Source organism: Orbicella franksi, chromosome 1 (assembly GCF_964199315.1).
Source record: "Orbicella franksi chromosome 1, jaOrbFran1.1, whole genome shotgun sequence".
Classification (NCBI taxonomy): Eukaryota; Metazoa; Cnidaria; class Anthozoa; order Scleractinia; family Merulinidae; genus Orbicella; species Orbicella franksi.
Window position 1 is genome coordinate 16,292,466 of NC_138145.1, and position 22,678 is coordinate 16,315,143.

The 22,678-nt window shown below is 36.9% G+C and overlaps 4 protein-coding genes across 9 annotated transcripts in view; 3 read left to right on the forward strand and 1 right to left on the reverse strand.

Moving 5' to 3' along the window:
• Positions 1-596: 596 nt before the first annotated feature.
• LOC145493149 (acyl-CoA-binding domain-containing protein 6-like) lies at positions 597-5,397 on the forward strand. Of its 2 annotated transcripts, none has more exons than XM_081472551.1 (8): positions 597-971; positions 1,110-1,174; positions 2,753-2,870; positions 3,005-3,099; positions 3,664-3,763; positions 3,980-4,069; positions 4,896-4,926; positions 5,258-5,397. In XM_081472551.1, the coding sequence occupies exons 1-8, from the start codon at positions 834-836 to the stop codon at positions 5,392-5,394; spliced, it is 774 nt and encodes a 257-aa protein (XP_081328677.1). In that variant the 5' UTR covers positions 597-833; the 3' UTR covers positions 5,395-5,397. The 2 variants fall into 2 exon arrangements, with proteins under 2 accessions (XP_081328677.1, XP_081328685.1); XM_081472559.1 differs by having other exon boundaries at positions 880-971; positions 1,106-1,174.
• A 28-nt stretch (positions 5,398-5,425) lies between these two features.
• LOC145493115 (delta-aminolevulinic acid dehydratase-like) lies at positions 5,426-13,775 on the reverse strand. 2 transcript variants are annotated; one of them, XR_014050096.1, is made up of 13 exons: positions 13,461-13,775; positions 13,164-13,214; positions 12,187-12,283; positions 11,376-11,511; positions 11,128-11,211; positions 10,669-10,757; positions 9,707-9,762; positions 9,330-9,417; positions 9,022-9,108; positions 8,384-8,413; positions 7,277-7,376; positions 6,319-6,921; positions 5,426-6,271 (listed from the first exon to the last, which is right to left on the reverse strand). XR_014050096.1 is itself a non-coding variant. In XM_081472521.1 (12 exons), the coding sequence occupies exons 1-12, from the start codon at positions 13,589-13,591 to the stop codon at positions 6,857-6,859; spliced, it is 1,014 nt and encodes a 337-aa protein (XP_081328647.1). In that variant the 5' UTR covers positions 13,592-13,775; the 3' UTR covers positions 5,426-6,856. The 2 variants fall into 2 exon arrangements, 1 of the variants encoding a protein (XP_081328647.1); XM_081472521.1 differs by having other exon boundaries at positions 5,426-6,921.
• A 129-nt stretch (positions 13,776-13,904) lies between these two features.
• LOC145493207 (ubiquitin-like protein 5) lies at positions 13,905-18,198 on the forward strand. 3 transcript variants are annotated; one of them, XM_081472640.1, is made up of 6 exons: positions 13,905-13,995; positions 14,430-14,456; positions 14,538-14,613; positions 15,477-15,560; positions 15,897-15,934; positions 16,756-18,198. In XM_081472640.1, exons 3-6 carry the CDS (start codon positions 14,558-14,560, stop codon positions 16,797-16,799), a joined length of 222 nt encoding a protein of 73 aa, XP_081328766.1. In that variant the 5' UTR covers positions 13,905-13,995; positions 14,430-14,456; positions 14,538-14,557; the 3' UTR covers positions 16,800-18,198. The 3 variants fall into 3 exon arrangements, with proteins under 3 accessions (XP_081328766.1, XP_081328758.1, XP_081328751.1); XM_081472632.1 differs by lacking the exon at positions 14,430-14,456 and having other exon boundaries at positions 13,913-13,995; XM_081472625.1 differs by having other exon boundaries at positions 13,914-13,995; positions 14,430-14,613.
• Positions 18,199-20,473: 2,275 nt separating this feature from the next.
• Positions 20,474-22,678, forward strand: part of LOC145493163 (uncharacterized) — a 35,608-nt gene continuing 33,403 nt past the window's right edge. For both annotated transcript variants that reach the window (XR_014050098.1, XM_081472572.1), the window contains exon 1: positions 20,474-20,653. Coding sequence is in view for 1 of the 2 variants with exons in the window: in XM_081472572.1 (XP_081328698.1) it covers positions 20,574-20,653 (80 nt within the window). In the remaining variant the exon portion in view is untranslated. The remainder of the gene's footprint in view (positions 20,654-22,678) is intronic.

Below are 22,678 nucleotides of genomic sequence, written 5' to 3' on the forward strand. Positions count from 1 at the left end.
GGACTCACTCAGCTGCGCCTCATAAGTCCACAACATTTTGACCATTACGATGATGCATATCACTGTTGATAGGGGTAAAGACAACGCTAAACCACATTCAATTTGTTTTTTACCGCAATGTCAATATCAAAGAAAATGTTCTTTTTTTCAGAGCGTGACCAAGAGCGTGACACATCGATGTGTGGAGTGTTGTCTGGTCTCTTATCAACAACGGCATATTAGCCAATCAAATTGCTAGATTAGTAGTGATTGTGGTGAAATATAGTATCCTCTATTCTCCGGTATAGGCCCTTTGCAGTTGGGGTCACATGACCAAATTTTTCCAAGAAAATTTTCATATTATGAGCTATAACTTAAAAAATGCCAGAAATGGAGAGAGCGCATCGAAAATACCAAAATGGCCAAGTTTGAGGCCCCTGACATTAAAGAGTAAGTTTATACAACAGCTTGAGTTTTCGGAAAATTTAGAGGATTTGTATGGAAAATGTTGCTGGAGAGCAAGACCTTGCTCTCCAACGACTTTTTTCATACAAATCTTCTTATTCTTTTAAAAATTCAGACTGTCAGTGTCATTCCTTAATGATGGGGGCCTCAAACTTGGCCATTTTGATATTTTTGACATGCTTTTTCCATTTCTGGCATTTCTTAAGTTATAACCCATAATTTTATGAAAAGTAGGTCACGTGATGGCTTAGCTACAAAGGACCTATTGAGCGGGGTTTCAGCGTTTTACAGTTTCTAGTAGGCCCCAATGCCCCCTCCTACAGGGCCTGCGACCTGCCCTCTGGTACAGTTTGTGTCTCCATACATGACAAACTTACCTAACAGCCAAGATGGCGGAGTACTTTGATGAAGTTGTTCTCGATACAGAAGACTTAGAAAAGCTCTTTCAGGCGGCGACAGAATTTGTCAGAACTATGCGTAATTTGAGCGACGAGAAAAAGCTTGCTTTCTATGCTTTATACAAACAGGTTAGTCCATTAAATTTCTTGTAAATACCCTCTTTGTTAGTAGCATTTTCCCAAGTACTTTTTGTTTTTGAAAACCTGTCAGAACACATTTCTCTCATCATTTTCGGCGAATTGCTTCTTTTCTTTTTTATGAGTAAGGCAAAAGAAGGACCATGCAATACGTCAAGACCAGGATTTTGGGACGTTGTTGGAAGGGCAAAGTGGTAATTCTTTTTATTTTTATTATTTTTTTTAAAAAAAGTGGCAATTCTATGTCTTACATTAATATATATATAAGTCTACATTTACAGACGTACATCGTAAGGAATTCCCTATCATTGGTCTGTACACAACATAATTCTCAGTGAATGAAAAAAGAAAGGATGGATCTTAAATTTGTTGGCACTTAGACCAATATTTAACCTGAAATGATACCAGTGTCCACATCAACCCTTGGGATTCCTAGAGTCATTATTTGTGCGAGTAGCACTTTGGCTGATAAATGAATGGATATCACCTACTTCACACAAATAGCTTAATTTTAGGTAGTGAAAACCCTTTCAGGATTCATGTCAAGATGTCAATTGGTGAAAGCTATGAATACCTTATAGCTTGACAGTGGCTGAATTATGTCATATGTAATTGTTAGGTGGGGCCAAATGGGTTCTAAATTTTCCACTTTATGTGTATTTACTATTGACTCTTAGTTCTGTATCCCCTTTCAGAGCGGAAAAACGTAGTAAGCATGCAAGAGTTTTGACTGTGCACCAGGCTCCAAGTTTAAAAAAATGGCGAGAATTTTGTTGATTGTGTAAACAAAAAAAGGTTACGAACTTTGTATGCTTTTCCAATTTTCCTGGGAAGCAGCAACATTTTAGCGTCACTAATGGAAAGCTAGTGTATTGTTTTTGTGGGGAATCAATCTTTGTCAGACAAAATCAACCTAAAGATGGTTTCCGAACCCTTTATATTCCCGCGGTATACCAGAAATTTTGTTGACAAGACACATTTTATCCACAAACACTCTTTACATATTGCATCCATATAAACAACCCACTGAATATATAAGCAAGAGAGCCTCTGAGCAGGTAGGGGGAGACTTGTTTTCTTTACAGTGAAATGCTGAAAAAAATTCATGCTCGCCCCGGTATGAATAAATCAACTGAGCGACATCCTCATGTACCTCATTAGAGTCCGCTGTTCCTTTCAACCACTGTGAACCATTGTAGCTTCTTACAGCTTACATTATTACTTGGGCCCACAAGTAGAGCTAGGATAGGCAGAAAGCTACGCAGTAGGTTTTTCCACTCTGAAGTACCCCCTTCCCTAGTAGCTTTTATTTTGTAGTGATTTTTTTCTATTGTAAAACATTATGCAATATGATGTTATGATAGAAGTAACTTCTCTTTAATTTTCTCCTGAATCCTATCACCCTGTGAAACCCACTTCTTGTTAAATGTCTTTCCCCAGCTACCTCTCCTACTCCAATTAATTAATAGAAATTGTTCTCCCAGAATACAGGTAGATCTCTCTGGCTAGGATTAGGAAATGAGTAGAAAACTGATTCAGGCTCAGTTTCTCAAAAGGAAATCAGAGTGCTCGAATATCTCCCACAATCTTTAATGGCTAATTCCCTCTTTGAGATGCACCTGCAGGAATCTTGGTAGTTGTAGTCGTCAAATTAAATATCCAGTTCAAGATGATGAATACAATAACCATGATTTCCTTTAGGTAAATGTCAAAGGGGGAATTAGCTATTGTCATGTGAACTAAGTCGATCCTTGCATCTCTTATTTTTAAAGGGACTCATGGAAAAAGCTTGGAGAGATATCCAAGCAAAAAGCCCTAGAACTTTATATCCAGAAACTGTTTGAAACAGACCCAGAATGGGAGGCAAAATATGCTGTCACTGATGACTTGGTAAGTTATTAATATCTTTGCAGTCCATATTCTCAGTTTTCTGTTCATTTGGGTTAAATTTGGGGTGAATTTTATTGCTAAAGGATCTGACACCACTTCAAATTACCTTGCTGTACTCAAACATTTTGACACAGACTGTAAAGGAAAGTGAAAAACCTGCTCATAAGCAGACAATGGGCCTTGCTGTCAGCACTCTGCGAGGAGATGATGATGATGATGATATTATAAGGTCTGTACTAATAATTTACTTGTTTCGAAATAAGTTACTTAGACTAATTTACATTAGGGTGAATGATTCAGAAAAGAAACATGCAGGATCAGTACTTCATTGGTATAATTTGTAACCTGATCACTGCCCTGGTTTAACCAGAAACTGAAGTAGCCAGTGGGAAGAACTCCCTCATGTAAGCTATTCTGGTATATATGTGTGCTCTCTGGGATTAGATTTTTAAGCTTCTTGGTCAAAAATGGAGTCTCAGTGCTTGTCTGATACTTCTCCTGTCTAATTTTGAAATATTTGTTGTTTCGACATGTTTTGTACAGCTTATTTTATATTGGGAAAAGTTTTAGTCACAGTTTTTTATTGGTCACAGTGCCCTTTCATCGATGGCCATTTTAGGCCTACTTTCAGGGGACTATTTGGTCTGATATAATTATATACTAGATTTGTGGTAGTCAGTGAGCTAGCAATGACACACCTAGGACATTCCAAGAGTTTAACCCTTGGCTTAAAAACTACTGAAACCCTTCTGTTGAATTCTCAGAATGTCTGTGATTTGATTTCACTTCATAGTGATACTAACAAGTCAGTGTTTGATTGGTGCAAGGAGGGAAATGCAAAAAAGATGGATGCTCTGCTCACAAGAGAAAACATTAACAGCAAGGATGAACAGGTATTGGGCTGCTGAGCATACGAGGGCATATTTTTGAAAGGTTTATTGGTCTCGTTTTGTTTCTTGTGCAATTTTTTTTTTTTTTTCATGCATCTGTATCCCATTTCAACACTCGTACATTTGAGCATTGTCATTTTTTTTTTCTGGCAAGAAGGTCATAGCCCCCCAAGTCAGAAGAGCTCTGCATGTCTGCTTATTTGTATCTGTTATTCTTAGGGGCTGACACTACTTCACTGGGCCTGTGACCGAGGTCATGAAAATGTAGTGACGCACCTAATAAAAAACAAGGCTGGAGTAAACACACAGGTAGAAATATCACTGAAAAGTTTTTTTGTGACTCTAAGGACTGAATGGTCTCAGCCTGTCAGCCATTGGCCATTTCTTGACCAGCAATTAAATCCACAGAATTCTGATTAACTAATATTATTAAAAGTAGAGTTTTATTTCTGTCATGTTAGTTAAAAACTGGTAATTTCCAAGAGCAAGGTAGTGATCTCATTTCAAAAGCTTGTTTTTATAAGATTCAATTCAAATTACCAGTGTTTGTGAGTTCAGAGGACATTTAAAGGCAAATGGAATAATTAAACTCAAATCTGTGTACATGTAGTTACCTGGTCTTTCCACTTAAGACAATAAATCATTCCAACTAACTTTTGTTTCCTTGGTAGTTTTTTTTAGAGAATTGTGTACACTCTTGAGGATTCCTAGTTTTGTGTGAAAATGAGTCTATTTTTTTGTGGCTAATACACAAATTATGTTCAAAAAGTCAAGTCTGATTGCCTGAGGCTAGTGAATTTTACAGCCGGGCTAATGGATTCTATCCTTTGCTTGCTCAGTTGGCAATTGAACGTTTTGGGACAATTGTTTCAGAGGAAATTCAACTTACAGACATACGTACAGAAAAGGGATAAAATATTGTATTAGTTTACTCACTCTTTTTGACATGAGCCGCTGGGGGTACCGGGGAGTAAAATTTCAAATTATTTAATTGTACTAGAAAGAAGTGTTTTGGGGGCTAGTGAGAATGATGTCTGGGCAAGCCTGAGAAGTGGTTTTCTCTTCACCCTAGTACATTCTCAAATGATGATCTATCTGCTTTTATATTTAAACTGGATTTGATTTTTTAAACTAGGATGCTGATGGTCAAACACCATTACACTATGGTAGGTACAGGTAGTTTTCATTAGAGAAATGAGACTTTCTTTCATATAGAGTTTTTTTTTTACGAATTAAATTTTCATAATTTACACATTATTTTTCTTTTCGTTCCCACACCTAACTAATACAACTTTGGTAAGTTGCATGGGAGTGAAACTCATTCCTTTTCATTATCCAAAGCTTCTTTTAGATCAGGACTTGCATTCCTTATTTTCATGTGTAGTGTCCTACATATAGCTGTAGTAGATACACACATAGCAATGAAGCCCTTTTTGAATGGTTTTCAAGGTAAATAAGTTTAAAACTGTTTTTTTTTTCTTTTGTTCCACATAACAGCTGCCACCTGTGACTTTCTGTCAATAGTAAAAGAGCTATTACAGTCTGGAGCAGATTGTTCAATTGCTGACAATGACGGCTTTCAACCAGCTGATGTTGCAGACAGTTCAGCAATAAAAGAATTACTTAATACATGAAACCAGGAATCATGAGACTGTAAATGTGTATGAAGCTTCAAAAGCTGAAAATCAATGTATTTATTCATGCCTTGCAAAGAATTATTTTATCCATTTCACAATTCAGGATTATTTTTACAACAAAATTATTACATGTACATAAGATCAGAAATGGCTATTTGAAGATCGCTACCAAGTGAAAGGACAAGCGCATGAAATCCTAAAAAGTTATCAAACTTGTTTTGGCATTCAATTCTTATCACAATATTTATATTGAAGACTTCTGTAAAAACAGACAACAGATTGAAGTGTTGATTATTTTATGAACAACCTCAGTAAATTAGAAAAAAACGCAAAGTAAAAATCAATTGTCTACATTGTCTCATTCTTGTGATTTTGTTAGTAAAATAATTAAATATTCGAAATACTACCTACAGGTTCTTACTCCTCTTATCTATAAATAATTTTAACCCCTGTGCCTAATTCCTAAAGTGCTTTGCATCTTGAAGTTCTGCTTTCCCAAGATCTATTTTGTTTCTCTTAAGCTTGGTTTTTACTAGTGGCGCGAGCACAAGCGCAAACACAATAATTCTTATTTCACCATGATAACAGTCTTGACACAGGCACAAACACAAGCACAAGCAAAAGGATCAAAATTTCTCCTTAGACTTGTGCTTGCGCTTATGCTTGTGTTTCCACTGGAACAGGTGAAAACAAAATACTGTTCAGGCATAACACAAGCACAAGGATATTTGCCACACGTGGTTAAGTTTGGCCAATGAAAACACTGGATCCAGATTACCTCACGCCTAAACATTTTGGAAGGTTTGGATGATTTTGCTTGTGCTTGTGATTGCGTTGAATTTCGTTTTCACTTAAGTAATCTCTATTGCTTGCGCTTGTGCTTGTGCTTGTGCTTGTGCTTGTGCTTGTGCTTGTGCTTGCTTTGTGCTTGTACATGCACTTGTGCTTGCACTTGTGTTTACGCTTGTGCTTTCCTCACTAGTGAAAACCAGGCTTTAAAGATACATCTTAAAAGAGTTCAGTATGAATCCAGTAAACTTACATGTAACTGGTAATCAAGCATTTAATTTATCAAGTGCAGTTCTATGGCAGTAATGATTCATTCAGGGATTTGTGTTACCCTTGTTTTAATTAGGTGCAAGTCTAACACATTATACGTGATAAATACTCCACTCAAATATTTTCTGTTCAATACAGCACAGTTCTCTATTCTCTGGTTATACTTTGCTCAACTGAAGGCTCTTAAAATACTACCCACTTAGCAAAAAATAAAATGCCATATTAAATAGAAAATTTGTAATGACAAAATATGTGCATTTATGATTAAAATTTAATTCTTACCATGGGTTTTCTAAATCCTACATGATGCATAAAGATGTGCAGTAACACAACCTACATACAGTACTCTAATACAATAATTATTATTGCGAGTGCATGATCCGACTGTGGTCATTGATCTTCAGTGGTGTTCTTCTAGCCAGTCCAATAATTGTGGAACAAAATATGTTATGATAATATCTGCACCTGAAACACAATAATACCAGGGCAATTAACATGATCATGACATTTCAATTTGTTTAGTACATGTAGTTGTCAGACCTTAGACGGCCTTTGAAAGATTCATGACACCAGGTTGTTTTTGTTTGAAAAGCTTTTATATATGTCAGTTAATTATGTAATTTTCTTTTGAAGAGGACAGTGATGACATGAGGTCATCGAAAGGTCATGTAACGTTCTTATTGTTAATGTTCATTTTCAAATGTCTTTCTAAACTGACCCTATTAGCAGCTTTTTAAACCTGGCAAGCAATCAAGCTTGAAACAAACTGCTAACTCCACAATAACAATTATATTATTGTCATCTTGATGCTAATAATTACCTGCCCTTCTCATTGATGTTAAACATTCTAACACTATGGTCTTCAAGTCAAAAGCTCCAGCTTTGCTTCCATGGTACAGCATGGCAAACTCTCCAGAAACCTGCAGTAATGATAAAGTTGCCTCAGGATCAGTTAGGCCTAGTCTCAAGGATTTACCCTTCAGTCATTTAAGTTTCACTAGCGACAGAGCCAGAGTTGTAGTTGGAGTCCTAAGAAAGCTTATGACCTAGTGAAAATCAAAAATCAGAGCCGTAAGCAGAATCATAAGCTCAACAGAATTGGAGTCAGAAGAATCAGAACGTTTCCATTTCTTCTGATTCTGTTAATAACTCTGTTGCTTACGATCTAGTGAAAACTAGATTGTTGGAGTCGGAAGCAGAAGCAGAAGAATAAACCAATCACAAGGCCTGGAATCTAACATTGTGATTGGTGTATTCTTCAGCTTCTGCTTCCAACTCCAACAATCTAGTTTTCACTAGATCGTAAGCAACGCAGTCATAAGCAGAAAGGGCGTTCAGCTTTCGACTATGCCGGTTTGATTTTCACCAGATCGTATCGCTCTACACTTCTGATTACGACTCCGTCGCTAGTGAAAACCAACCTTTATTATCAGCTATTTCGAACTATTTTTTGTTTCCCCTGAGAGTTTGAAAAAGCAGGGTTCAACTGTATATACTGGGTTTGTACAGGTCCTGGAAAACCTGGAAAGTCCTGGAAAGTTCTGGAAATCTGTTAAACTCAAGTAAAAAATATGAAATGTATGGCAGACAGTGAGGAGAATTAACATTAAGATCTCGGGAGTGAAAGGGTTAATGTGAATTTTAGAGTCCTGGAAAAATCAATCTGAGTCCTGGAAAAGTCCTGGAAATTTGTTTCTGAAAAAGGGTACGAACCCTGTATATACAAATCCAATCTAATAACCTTAGTACATTTCTGTACACACTTACAAACTTGATAGATGATAAAAAACCTTATAGTATAGGTCTGCAATGTGTGCAAAGGCCAATAGCCACCAAGCGGCCGAAGTCCTCGTCAAGCATTGTCTGCTCATAATGATTCTGAGTGAAATGTTTCAAATGTACAAATTAGAAAATGTTGTTTACAAACCTGGTAAATTGCCAGAGGCAAGTCAGGAAACTAGAATTTAATCAAGAGTACACAAGTTAGTTGTGCTTGCGCCACCCTTGGTAAGTGCAGCTTTCCCAATATTCCTTTGGGAAAAAAGCTAAGGGTTTCAATTATTTAGGTTATAAGAATTCAAGTGGGTATATCTACATGTGCTGCCAACTCACCTCACAAAAAGGTGACAAACTGATCTTATATTGCACAGCCATGCACTGACTAAACCTGTTTGTTTCTCATTGGGAGGCTCATCTGGGGAACTCAGTGACCTAATTGCCCACCAGGAAACTCATATTTTCGTAGGTAATATGACCACAAGTAAAATTATTGAACAAATTTCCAGTATACTGTAAGAGCTGGCAAGGAAGCCTATTAATTAATAAGAAACCATAAAAGGCTACCTCTAAGTTAAAATGATTTGTAAGGTTTCCCTGTTAAAGTGATTAAGATAGCAGTAGCTGAAGATAGACAGCAAGAATTAAAAGGGTAGGTTCTACAGACTGAAATAATTTCTTTAGTTTCACTTTGATAGACACAAGAAATTGCGCTAATGATACGGTACTAAAATGTAAAATAGTTTGGTTGTTAATAGTTTATACAAAAACAATCAAAACCTGTAGTACCTTATCCTTAGTCTGTCTCACAATATCAAGATATGCCATTCCTGGTTTCACCATCAGCATGTCTGCACCTTCTTTGACATCACGCTCCTAGACATTTTTTCAAGTAACACCAGCAATGATGTAAAAATTTAACACACTCAGACATGTCTACAAGTATGTAGTAGTAAATGGTAAAATCTGAGATTGAGATGCAGTGACCTTTGTTTCAAAATCTTGAGAGAAAACCAAGCAGAGAACTTGCTAAACTTAGTTACAGTATCCAAAAATCTGACCCCAAGCTGCACTGGTAATGACACAGCAAAACGTACCACTGCTCTGGCTGCAAGACCCTTAGAGCCTAATGGCAACTGGTAACATCTCCTGTCGCCAAATGCTGGTGCACTCTTGGCTGCCTCTCTGTAAATGAATGAGGTTTACCTTAAGAACAAAAAAATGAAAGACAGGTGGTCGAAACTCTAGTTCGCATTGGAAGCAGAGTTTGCACTGTTCCTATTTCCAAAGGCATTCTTTTCATCTTTGGGCAAGGAATTTTGTAATGGAAACATTTTAATGTTTGGGCTTAATCATGATAATTGGGATATGATGTATTTAATGCCACAAGAAAAACACAATCTCACAAGAGGCTTGAAAGATTAGTGACAAACCCTGAGAGTCGTGACAGAGAAGAAATTAGTTTGCAGCTTACCTGAATGGACCATAAAAACTAGAGGCAAACTTGGCACTGTAGCTCATTACTGCAACCTAAAAGAAGACAATTATAGCACATTGTAGTGACATGAATATTTACCCATACACACTACATTTTATCTGCTCTGCTATACGTGCTGTGTATACAGTTGAGAAACCAATCTTGCCCCTCGGACCATGCATTTTTGGTCAGCAGTAACTGAACGGCTGGTGCTCTGGACAAAATTGAAAACTGGAACCAGAAAATCCTGGATCAGGATTGATTGTGCGCATGCATGGAGAGAGTTACCTCTGTAACTAATGCTGGTTCACCTTAAAGGAGCTACGTCACGGTTTGCACTTACTGAAAAGTTTAGCCTCAATTTTTCAAATTTGTTGTTTGTAATCCGTGTTAATCATCTCCATCCTTAGCCATCCTTGTTCCTTTATAGTTTATCATTATCTCTTTGGTGTTTCTCTATCTTATTAAACTGTTGTTTTCAGTTTTCCTACCATTTAAAGGTAATTTTGTATGTGGCCAAAATAACTCAAAATACTATGACTGAGCTCCTTTAAGATTTCTCTCAAAGGTCTCAATCTCTTGGTACTAACCAAAAGGATCGCAGCCGCTGTGAACAAGATTGTTGAGAAACAAACAACATTCATTTCTGACAGGAATCCTTTACTATTAATTTCTTGTTTAACATTTCATAATAATTTGATTTGAAAGTGCCTTGGGAGCTCAAACATGTATCAAGTGATATCTACTATTTAATTGGCGCATAATATACATAATTAAAAGTTATTATTATTATCTACTTTTTGTATGATTTTAATTTTTCAAAGTTAAACAAGAACCACAGACAACAATACATTCAAGCACCAGTGTTTCAAATTACCTTGTAAATATCTCACTACCACTACAGTAACTCTGAAGAACTACCTGAGAAAGCACTTTTTCATTCTGGTATTATATGGTACCTTTCCTCCATAACCCATCCTGTGTAAAATTTCCTTAATGGCTGCAATACGGTTGTCCATCATGTCTGATGGGGCTATCACATGACATCCTACATGATATCAAGCAAGATTAAATTTAGAAATCTGCCACAGTCCTTAAAGCTGGTTATACAGTTAAGTCATCCTACTGTGGATAAAAGACTTTGCCAAGCTGGCATGGCGAGCAAGGGTGGGGTACGGTGACAGTGCTACATGTAGCTTCCTACCAATGTGTCCCAGCTTTGAATCCTGAACCCAGAATTATGATACAGTGGGTTGAATTTACTGAAGGTTATCTTAGTTTAGTGTCCAATGCCACAAGAGATAAAAAGAAACCAAACAACAAAGAAGCTAACAAGTGACTGAGGAAAATTTTAAAATTATCTGTCAAATATTTCAACTGTGTACCAAAATCTGAATCTTAATATTGAACATTCATACCTGCCTTGGCATAAGATAAAGATATTTCTGCTATTCGTTTGATACTTGCTGGATTGTTGATAGAACCATCAACATTGAGAATACCTGATATATGAAAAAATAATATGTTTTAATAATAACAAAGAGGACGTTTCCTTGTAACTTGATGCCTTCTAACCACACTTCTCAAAATTTTTATTTAACATGTAAACATGATTAAAACTCTTAACTAAAAGAAAACTAATTATTGAAAAACAGAAAGGACTTACCACAATGGCCATGAGTTGCATAAGGACAAATGCAAACGTCACAGCATATCAGCAGATCAGGATACAAGGATGATAGCTTCTTAGTGGCCAGGATCACAGGGGAATCCTCACTGTCAGCATTGTAACCATCACCAGTCTACCATTACATGTGAAGATAAACCAATCAAACCTCTAATAACTTCCTTGAACACCTGATAATCTGATACAAACCTCTAGGCACATCTTTTGCTGGCTCCTTGTTTCTGGATGTAATTATGGCAAAGGGTCACACATGCAGTGTCATATTAATTAGTTTGGATCACAAATTGTCAAAGTAGTATTATTCTAAAATCAAACTAAACATCCCCAATAATTAGAAAGCCTGAATGACAATTAAGCAGCAAATGTTATCATTTTGGTGTTTTCACTAGCTGCTGAGGAACAGTTCAAACAGTTGAAACGAATAACAAAACAAAATCAGTGAAAGTAGCTACTTCTTTCTTGAGTTGTATTTTTGGCAGACGGGACCCAAGACCAATCTAAAAAATGAGCAAGTTATTAATACAAAGCAATACACTGCTTACCAGCAGGCATGATTTGTTACAATGGATGTGCCCCCAAAGAAATGTTTCAACTTACAGGATATTTGGTGCCTCTACTGAGCTTTTCTCTAATGCATGAACAAACACTGGATACCCTGACACCCATTTGGTTTACAATTTGCTCACCAAGTATTTCTACTACAGCTAATTACACTGGACAAAATTCTGACCTTCCAGTAAAGTGTTGGAAAGGTATGTTAATATCCGGAAATATTCTGGTACGCACATACCTTATTAAGCCTGGAGACAACTCCAAACAATAAAACAACCTTAAGTCCTTTCTCTACCAAGGGTGTAACTATCTTCTCTATGTTGTTAACTCCAAACCTTTAAATGGCAAGAAAGTATATATAGACGGTATCAGAAGCAAAGTATTGATAATGTAGTTGATTATCAGATCTGCAGAGGTCAGACTGGTGTATCCAATTGGCAGTGTATGGTGGGGGGAGACAGGGGGTGAGAGCCCAGGAGAATAGGGGACGGGAGGGCGGGAAGCGGGAGTTCTCAAAAGACGGGAACCGTTAATAAGCATAAATAAAATGCTTTCAAAAACAAGAACCCAAAATGTTATTTGAATTACAAAAAACAAAAATTTATCCTTGGGCTTAAAAACTGAGGCTTACTTCCAGTAAAATTGGAAACCCATTAACAGTGGTTATGTCATCAGCATTGAAATTTTGTCGCTTAAGCTGTCAAAAAAGGTGAATGAGAGGAGCAAGGCTGAAAACAAAGGAAAAAAAGGAAATGCCTAGGGAGTGTGCAGCTAAATGACTGGGATGTGTTTTGAGTCTCCTTATTTACAGGGTATGGGAGAAAGATGGCCAAGGGTGAGAGTTGGGAGATAAAGGTACTTGAAGCGGGAGAACAGGGTGCGAGAACGGGAGGTTTTACAATCCCTGTTCCCTCCTCCCTCCCCCCACTGTATAGTATTTGAAGACTGCAGACTTTTTAACTGATATTTGTATAATTGTTCATATCCATCACTGAGAGCTAACAGTAAACAGGGTAACCTGTGTGCTATTCAGATTCAGGCTAACCAGAGTGCTATTTAGGCCTGTATTTACATGCAGGCCTACATGTAGTCTGCAGTCTGCAAATGTCATACACTGTCCAACTGGCTACCACTTATGCTTAAAATTCAAGGCCTGATCTTGAAATCAGCTCCTTTATCATTATCCTTGATAATTACCATTATAATATAGTGTACCTGTATTGCCCAGGGAGGCTTGATATTTCCTCCTCTGCATCAGCTTCATCTCTACAAAGACAGTAAGTTTTGGTATAAACTCCTGGAGCCATGAAAGGTTATAACTGTGCATATCCCTTGGTTATCTGCTACCTACATGCCTCGATCACAGAGGAAATAACACCTAACGATCTTGTAATGAATGCCTGAATTTTTTCCTCCTCGTTGCAAACCCCGTCCTTGGGAGGCGAAGGGGAATTATCATGAACTTTTTATTACAAGACAATTTCCGTACATCTAACCATTATACGCACTTACGAAATGAAGAGAGGGTAAATTAAGTTCTTGTTCGTGATTTCTGTATTAGTGCTTTGCCAGCTCCTGGTTGTGGGATGGTTATAACCACCATGCAGAGATGCTCCGCACTGAGACGAGTTAGGCGCCTCCATTTTAGAATACAAATATGCCTTTATTATAGAAGTTCAGCGGCTGATGTGAGAAGGGGATTTTGAATCATGTAATATCCACAAACTGACTTGCCTGGTCAACATCTGAGCAGCCTTAATCTCTTAATTTTTCTAAATTATGTTCACTTTGATAGTTGTTTGGAAAACCAAATTTGGTCCAAACCATTTTCCTTAATGTTCTAGGTACATGAAACATGACAAGATTGACCAAATTAACCATATTTGCCTTTTGGGACGTTTCATTTGGGATTACATGACAATATGACCAAAAAAGATCGCGGGCGCCAAGTTCCCCATGATTTATGACTTTCTTTACTTCTTGACAGTATTTTTGCGCTGTTTGAGTTGCTGTGGGATTTAAGTTTTCTAGACGAGTACTTGGAGAAGTAAGTATGCAAATAGTTTAAGTATATAGGTGTAAAATAGCTGGCTTGGAAATCTTTCAACATTGTAAGTTTAAATAACTTATGTTGTTTATTCAATATTGCTGTCAAATCATGTTTTTAGATAAGAGTGTAAAATAAGGTATGTAATGTAGTGATTATTAATTTGTTGTGCCGGCAGTAAACATATACATACCAAAGTATTTTAAATTCTATGCTAAACATTCATCAAGATTTATGAAGTACAAAATTTTAAACTTTAGCCGTGGGTAGAGTGCAGTTCACTTGAACCTCACCTGGAAGATACGCCAAAATTTAAAGGATTGTAATCAAAAAAACAAATTTTCATACCAAAGATCTTTGGTGGTCTAAGACAGGAAGATCTGTGAGACCTGAAACTTGACACTACATTTTTTTTTTCTTTTTTTCATTTTCAGTCATGGTTAACGACTGTTGAAAGAAATGTAAATGAGAGTCATCCATATGACAGGCAATGATACAAGTAATAAAATTTTGTTCTTTTTATGTTATTGTGTCCAACTTAGAAATATTACCACACTCAAAGATGATTGAAGTCACATGTAATGATCGTCTTGGGAAGAAAGTTCGGGTCAAGTGCAAGTATCCTTTAAATACATGGGACAGTATACACTAAACGGATTCTGAATAAAATGAGTTTTTTAACTCAAAAGGCACTTTAGGGCGACTACCATCACACTATTGCGACATTACTCCCTGGAGGGTTAAATTGGTGAAAGTAAATAGCTGTTTTTAAGGACATTTTACATTTTAAAATCTAAAGACTATTGGCACCTTGACCCTAGGTACATTACACCTCCTTGGAACGTTTTTCATCCACCAAAATGCCTTTAAAAATCACATAATATGTGATTACCTTGCCAATGGCTGTCAGTCCATTAGCTGAAATGGATTATTGGTCTGTGAAAATATCATACTGCCCTGAGGGTAACTGTATAAATTCATATAGAAAAGAATTCAGGAAAGGTTGACATACACATGTATGCCCATAATGGTTGAATTTATAGGGTTCTAAGTGTCTGTCTACTGAAAGTGGATTTTAGTTTGAGTCCACCTAAATAAACCTCAGTGGTGGTTACATTTCATTATGAAGAGGTTTCTACTAATGGATATTCAGCAGGAAAAATACTCTGATTAATGACATCAATATTGAATAAATATATTAAGCAATCACTAATAGACCAATTTTGATATGTTAAAGTTCAGCCTAAAACAGTAGACCTCAGTACGAGGCTCCCGGGGAATATATACAGAGTTTATGGGGTTTATTCCCCAGAGCCTCATGCTGAGGTCTATTGTGTTAGGCTGAATTTTAATATATCAAAATTGGTCTATTGAAAAAGAATCACCAAAGCTTTGTGTGTCACCAAGACACTGCTATATACATAATAACGAAACTTAGTAACATGAATAAGCTTTTGCAGAAACCTTGACTTTGTTTTTAGTCCTGATGATACTGTTGGAGACTTGAAGAAACTTATTGCTGCTCAGACAGGAACCAAATGGGACAGGATAGTGCTTAAGAAGTGGTAATTAAACCTGGATTACCACTTCTAACACCTTAGGCTTTTAGCTCACAAGAGGTTTTAAATAATATTCCAGAATAGAATATGTTCACCAATTGTAAGTACCCCTTAGCACTCTAGAGGCACAGTGGCATCATGGTTAGTGTGCTCGACTTCAGATCGAGCAGTCCAAGTTTAAACCCTAGCCAGGGGCATTGTGTTGTGTTCACACACTTTACCCTGCAGTGCCTCTCTCTACCCAGGTTTATAAATGGGTACAACTCTGCAATGGACTGCAGCACTGTTGTAGCACTGTTGACAAAAGTCAATAACCTGTACCACATCTGTCCTTTTCTGCAGGTATACCATTTTTAAAGATCACATTACACTTGAGGATTGTATCCTTTGATAAAAGATCATCGCTATTCTAACAAGAGGTCTCTTTTGATCAAGACAGTATTTCCAGCTTAGTGCACTGTACAATATTGCAGTGCAAATAAATCTTGTTGATTAAAGTCAAACTCATCTGTTGAAATGGTGTTAACCACTAGTGGTATTTTGTACCTTATCTGGAAAGCTTCAGCCTCACTTTCCAAAATCATCATTGAACAACTATCGCCACTGGATAGGATTTCAACACACACTTAACATGACTCCATGATGCTTTATGCTTATGATTATAAGTTATTAGTTTGATTGCATATAGTGATTTGTAATAGCAAGATTGACTTGATTTTACAAATTTCAATTAAGCTCAAAATACAGTCACATGAGACTACTTTCCTTGTGCTATTTTGTGCATGATTTTCAACACGTAACACTCAGTTCTTTTTGTTAGCTCTGTGGTCAAACATTGATGCGTTGGACTAAGTGTGATCACTGACCAGTGTCTTTGCAAATGTATTCTTGGGCAAGAGACTTAACTCTCACACCACCTCTCTCCACACAGAAGCGTGAACAGGTGCTGGTGAACTTTTGGCAAAGCCTGATTAAATTCTGGGGAAGCAGTAACCTGCAGTGGACTAGCTTTCCATCAAGGAGGAGTATGGGGTGTAGAAAGTCCTTGTCACTCCATGGTTTGAAAACCAGGGTAGGCTCTGGTGTTGTGAACTAAATCTTCTTATGGGAACAGACAATACTGATCAGCTCTATGTTAGATAACTTGACAGCATTTTGCATTAAACATTACACAGCACTTTTCCTTGATTTACCACTTCAGATGAAATTCACGATGGAATGAACTTAGAGCTGTACTACCAGTAAACATCCATACTAAAGACAAAATGCCAGATCTTACTGCCACATCAACAACATGAGAGACTTAAAACAAAAATAATCAGGGGCACCCAACGGATCGTTTTGGTAAATTATCTATTTCGAAGGCCTTTAATCCCCTCTGATTTTCTGAAGGGAATTGTCACCTCCAACTTTCGTGATATGAGAAATTTAATGTCTGTTGTTTTCGGATTGTAAAAACTGTCGTTTTGGGTACTGAAAAAAGGTCAGCTATTACTGTCAGAAAGGTGATAAGACCTAAGGTTTTCGGGGAATGGACAAAAAAGCCCTAATAAATTTGAGAATACTCAAGTTCCCCTAGAATAACAGAGCAGGTAAAAATTTTTAGCGCAACCTAAAATTAACCTACAGAACTTTAAAAGTACTCCAGATAGCCTAAAACAGCGTTTAAAAGCATTTGAGAGAAAACGGTCATTGGTTGCCCCTGAATAATAGCAAACGCTGTAGTTCATATTAGTTCTAACACTGATGGTCATACAACTTTGACTATTTTTCAGGTCAGTCACCATGACTGCAAATTGTGTAATAAAGTAATAAGGACTGACCTGGTCTCGGACTTTTTTTTTTGATAAAAGAGAAAGCTGGACTAGGGTAATAAGAAATCTCACGGAGGAAAAGCAACCAAGAATGAGAAGAATTCTGTTTGAACTTGATTACCTAGAACATACTGCACGCATTTTTGGAAGAAATATGTTGAAACTCAGTAGATCTAAAGCTAAAACGTTTTTACTTCAGTAAAAAAAGAAAACAATGGGAAACCCCTCAGCTCTGCCCTTTGTACAGATTTCATGGCTTTTATTTTCCACTTCTTATTTGAGAAAATAGGGAGCAAGGAAAGGGTTCTTTGTAATCCGCTATTTGCAGGCATTTAGAAAATATTCTTTTCTATTAGTCCAAGGAAGATTTCTAGTTTTTTCATGCAGAACATAATCTGTAGCAAAGATCCCGCACTTAATTTAACTGTATGAATAATACGATCTTTGAAATCAGCATTGTAAATTAAAGCAAATGATAAGGTCACTTTGCTCTTAATGAAGTCTGATAACTTTGTATGTACAAAATTTAAGCCCCCGTTTGTTTGGTATTTGGGTATTAGAAGTTTGTGGCGAAATGTCTTGAAAGCTTGACAGTTTGATAAGCTTCTCGTTTTGAAGGAATGTCTAATTTTCGGACTGGGCTGAAAGTCGTTGCAGTTTTTTGCCAGTTGATTCTGAAATGCCAGTCTTGAGATGTCCGTTTCCAATCATTGAAGTTTTCAGTATCCGCTTTGTAATAACTTCCAGTACACTGTACTATTCAATGAAAAAGTACAGCAACCAGAAGCTGAAGCTGTTCTACAGTTATGTTGTCCCTAAAATAAATTATTTATTGGACTGTATTGACGCAAGTTTAACATTTTACCAGAGTCCTGGAGTGTTACTGTCTTCTTAGCATGTCATTAAAATTTGGTTAACCTCGGCCTTGATATTCCCATAAAAAAACTTTTTTTACACGTAGAGTTTTATGATCAGCAAAGCAGCCAAGTTAGTGATGAACTCTACTGTTGTTGGAACTTTTGAACGATTTTTGCGACTGGTAACTTTTTCAGTCCTAGTCTCGAGAACCAAAAAAGTTCTAATGTCTTCAAAGCGAAACCACGATAATCAAGGTTAAAAAGTTATTAAAAGTAACCAAGTTTCGGTTTTAGAAAGAAGTTATGCCTTGAATAGTTTCCCTCACTAGATATATACAAATTTTATTTGCCCTACCCCGCGTTAATTGTGATGTGGCATATCAATCACAAGAGACCGTGTTTTACCACATTTCCAGACACGCACAGAAGATAGTTGACAATGCGATGCAGTGGAGTATTTTTGACGAATTTAGAGCAAATGACTCCAAGAAAGCGGTTCACAAATGTGACTGAACGAGTAATGGATAAAAGGTCCATACGTGCAGGACAGTAATGAAGTTGTTAAGGACGGTGCCTACTAAATACAAAGGTTTTTAGGCCAGGTTAGGACCGCGCGGAAAAAGTGGATCTTTATAAGGGCTATTGGAATTCACAAAGAAAAAAGGGGGTAGCCACGCATTTCTTCGAAATAATTAGCCTTGAATTTCAACAAAAAATGTTAACATCAGCATTTTTCTGAAAATAGAAAGAGAGCCGGATATTTCGTCACAGATTTCCTTAGAATTCGCCTTTACGTACAGAAAAGCAAACACATTTATAAAGATCTGAAAACTATATAGGAAATGGTAACATAAAAACCATTCTTTGTATGCTTTTAGCGTCTCTGACAGCCTTCCTCTGGTTCAGCTAAAATACAGTCTAAATACCTTTTACTCGCAACCAGGAACTAATCACGTGCTGAATAGGCTTGCCACTTCCATTTCATAACATAAAATGTAGGAGCAACCTCGCGTTTTTTAAAGTTATTGATCCTTTTTGAAACTTTTTAATTACGGTGCCCGTTACATTTTTTCTTGTCACCTCCTCAGTAAGTAAAACATTTGCGTATCTCGCACTTGTCTTGCGCGCGCACTACGCCATCTGCAGGTACATGTTTACGGTTGCATTTCGGTATTTTTTGACAGATTACAGCTAGTTTTTCAGCTGGAAGAAGTTAACAGTTAGTGGTTAGCGCTATGCTGTAGGAGACATTCCAGAGGGAAGATAAAGTGCTTTTAGATATCCTTCGAATGCAAAATTGTTAGAATAACTTTGTACATTTTTCTACCGACTATCGGAATTCACCAGGTGTTGGCTAAGATAGATCTCGATTTCAGTAAAACGCAGGGGTTTTTTGGTTGAAAATAATGCTTATGCTACTTCAAGCGTCATAGACGAGTTAGCCAGATGAACTTTATAGAATTCATTAATTATGGAGCCCTTCGTCACAATCGTTATCGACCGCTCATTTTGAACGTCACGACGTAAAAACGGCGCGCATAGCAGCCAAAACCCAATCTCTATGGCAATCATTGACGGAAGTGCTGTCGACCAATCATCTCAAAGACAAGATCACGCCCAAAATATTGCTGCAATTAATCACCATGGTAACCTTTACTGTACCGCTTATGAACCAATAATCGCAAAGATAGCGAGAGGCGCCTCTCAACGACGGCACAGTTCAAAACGAGTTATTTATTTCAAAATACGACTTTTACTCGAGAAAGGAGATTTCCAGACATACTATTGATGGGGTACGGTCATGTCGCTACCGTTTAAGATTCTCTATCGTGGAAGTGGAAGAGTTTGGCCAGCTGATGAGGTTCAATCAGAAAGGACTAGTGACCCGGTTCAAGAGAACATGGAGCTCAACATGGACGGGTAACTCGTTTACAAGCATGTGTTCACGGGGCTGTTGGGTAGAATTCAATGCTATAGCCGTATGAGTTCAAAAATCTTTAAATTAACCTGTAGCTTGAATTAGTTGTTTTTCTGCAACATGTACGGAGCCAAACTCGCTAATATCCTTGAAGCATAGATTATGACACTCTAGTTTATATTCTTAAGTAAACCAAATTCTTTGCTCCTTCTTTCATACTTCATCCATAAGCAAGCCGTCTTTTGAAAATACATGAGGAATTTTTAATTCAAAAATAGCAAATAAAACTCTACGTTCCTTTTGCAGCCAACGTATTTCTCACACCTGAGGAATGCAACATTCCCAGAAGTCGACATTTTCATTAAAATGATGTCAATAAAAATAATTTTTAAGATTATAACCATATCCTTCGTAAAAAGTCATCTTTGTAATGTTTTTGAACAGGGTCGAATTAGAGGAAGCGATAATTGTTGGAGAAACGGATTTTGGCGAAGATTGCGAGGATAATTGGTGAGACGAAACTTATTTTATCCTCGAGCGTACAACTGATGTGTTATTGAACTAGCGTGAGGTCCGTATAGGAGTAATGTTGATCGCGTTTTCCGTTTTCCGTTTTTTTTTTGCAGGTTTTATGGACCGAGCCACAGGAAGGGTCCATGATACTACAAAAAAAAAGAACGAGACCATTATTCTCCAATACGGATTTCGCGCTAGTTCAATAAAGTAAATATCTTAAGGTGGCTCCCTATAGTTTTACGATCGCACGAGCGCTGAGGAAGTAATCTGCGCGCGCTCAAAGGAAAACGTCAGTCTTTTTCGATATTTTATTACGTCAATATGAGCGCAAAAAAGCAAAACTGACAGTGAATTTTCTCGCGTTTCCTTCGGTGAAATTCCGTTAAATTTGGCAGATTGGTAGTAAATATTTTACTTTAGTCGAAGCTCGTTTTTCAGGGAAATCTATAAGACCAGATTTTTCGCAGCGGTAAAAGACATGAAGTTGAAAATATCGAAAAAACTGCCGTTACAAACCCTACTTTTTTCGTGTTCACAATGTATATCCCACTGGAAGCGATGTGATGTAAAATTTTGGAAGATTTCACCGAAGGAAATTCATGAAAATCACAGTAAAAAACACATTTGTTTGGGCATTTACAATTCAAGACTAAATCCCCAGATTTTAACAGAGATGATAGCAAAATGCTATTTAATCATTGCTTATTACATGTAATAAGTTTGAGAGGACTAGGTGAGAGAGCGAATGCAAAAACAGCATTCAAAACATAACACTTGCGCGCGCAACCCCATAAATGATTACCCTATGGAGACACCTTAATGGCTCTTTTTAATCGCTGTTAAATCGGTGCGTATCCGCGATACATTCTCGGTGAACGCGGGCGCGAAAGGTAACCATTTATTAACGTTTCTAGCGTTGTTTTTCGAGCATTTAGCTGAAATCGTCCTCCAAACATGAAGGTAAAAAGATGTCTTGTTAACTTTAAACTGTTTATTTTGTGCAATGAATTGATTGATTTTGATTTTTAGCTAATTGAGACGAATCAAAAATAAAAGTTTCTTCACCACCTGTTATTGCATAATGGAAAATTCAAGTTCTTTAATTTCTTTTTCTTTTCATTTACTTTTTTATTTGACTATTATATTTTAATTACACAAATTGGCATAAATCTGTTGCAGAATATCACAAAATAATGGCTGGAGATCTTAGCAAGCACTACTGTGCTTTTCTAAGAAGATCCCATATGTTAAAAAACTTATTAACTATAGCAGATGGATTAATACTTAATTCTAATAGTAACATAGGCTTTTAATTATAATGTAGGAATGCATATTGTTTTACATTTAAACTTTCATAGAATTAACCCCGCCTTACGACCACCCCATTCATTGATACGTCCACCTCGTTATTACAGCGGCTTTCTTCTGGCCCGAAAGCTCAGTCAGTCACATTCTTATTTAAAGAACCCCTTTGATACAACCACTCCGTTAATACGGCCAGATTTTTGTGGCCCTTTGGTGACCGGATTATATACCATTTTGTACAGATTGTATACGATTTTTAAAGACCCTTAAGTTAAGAAATGTTTCTATACGACTAGGTAGCATAAGTTTGAATAAACTGATCAATACTTTTTTGCTAACTTCTGGGCCAAAGTTTATTACCCCGATTGATCCGATGTTAAAATCCCTGAAATGTGACAAGGATCTTATCTAGGAATATTTTAGTGAGAAAATGGTCACTAAAGAATCATTAAATACAAATTCGGGGGAGGGGTGGAGTTTAAGTCTTAATCTAAGCTTTTTTTTTGATGGGACAAGGAGTTTACCAGAGATAACGATATTGATATTTTCGCAGATACTGAATATGGAAACGTAGAGGCTAAGTATTTCGTTTTGTGTTGTGGTGCAGAAAACTTTCCGTTTAAAAGTGAATAAAAAAAAATACAAATGTGAATCAATGTTAATAATTTGGCAACTTAATTTCGCAATTTAAACTTAGCGACAGGACAAAATATT

What these genes read in the sequence shown, in the direction of transcription:
- LOC145493207 (XM_081472625.1), top strand. Translation starts at nt 14,486, where the DNA reads ATGATACAAGTAATAAAATTTTGTTCTTTTTATGTTATTGTGTCCAAC. An exon ending in AAAGTTCGGGTCAAGTGCAA is followed by an intron (nt 14,614 to 15,476) that starts GTATCCTTTAAA and finishes CTTTGTTTTTAG; the next exon opens with TCCTGATGATACTGTTGGAG. An exon ending in TCACATTACACTTGAGGATT is followed by an intron (nt 15,935 to 16,755) that starts GTATCCTTTGAT and finishes TTACCACTTCAG; the next exon opens with ATGAAATTCACGATGGAATG.
- LOC145493149 (XM_081472551.1), top strand. Translation starts at nt 834, where the DNA reads ATGGCGGAGTACTTTGATGAAGTTGTTCTCGATACAGAAGACTTAGAA. An exon ending in GATGATGATGATATTATAAG is followed by an intron (nt 3,100 to 3,663) that starts GTCTGTACTAAT and finishes TTCACTTCATAG; the next exon opens with TGATACTAACAAGTCAGTGT. An exon ending in TTAACAGCAAGGATGAACAG is followed by an intron (nt 3,764 to 3,979) that starts GTATTGGGCTGC and finishes TGTTATTCTTAG; the next exon opens with GGGCTGACACTACTTCACTG.
- LOC145493115 (XM_081472521.1), bottom strand. Translation starts at nt 13,591, where the DNA reads ATGGAGGCGCCTAACTCGTCTCAGTGCGGAGCATCTCTGCATGGTGGT. An exon ending in AGTTTTTATGGTCCATTCAG is followed by an intron (nt 9,418 to 9,706) that starts GTAAGCTGCAAA and finishes ATTCATTTACAG; the next exon opens with AGAGGCAGCCAAGAGTGCAC. An exon ending in GTCTTGCAGCCAGAGCAGTG is followed by an intron (nt 9,109 to 9,329) that starts GTACGTTTTGCT and finishes AAAAATGTCTAG; the next exon opens with GAGCGTGATGTCAAAGAAGG.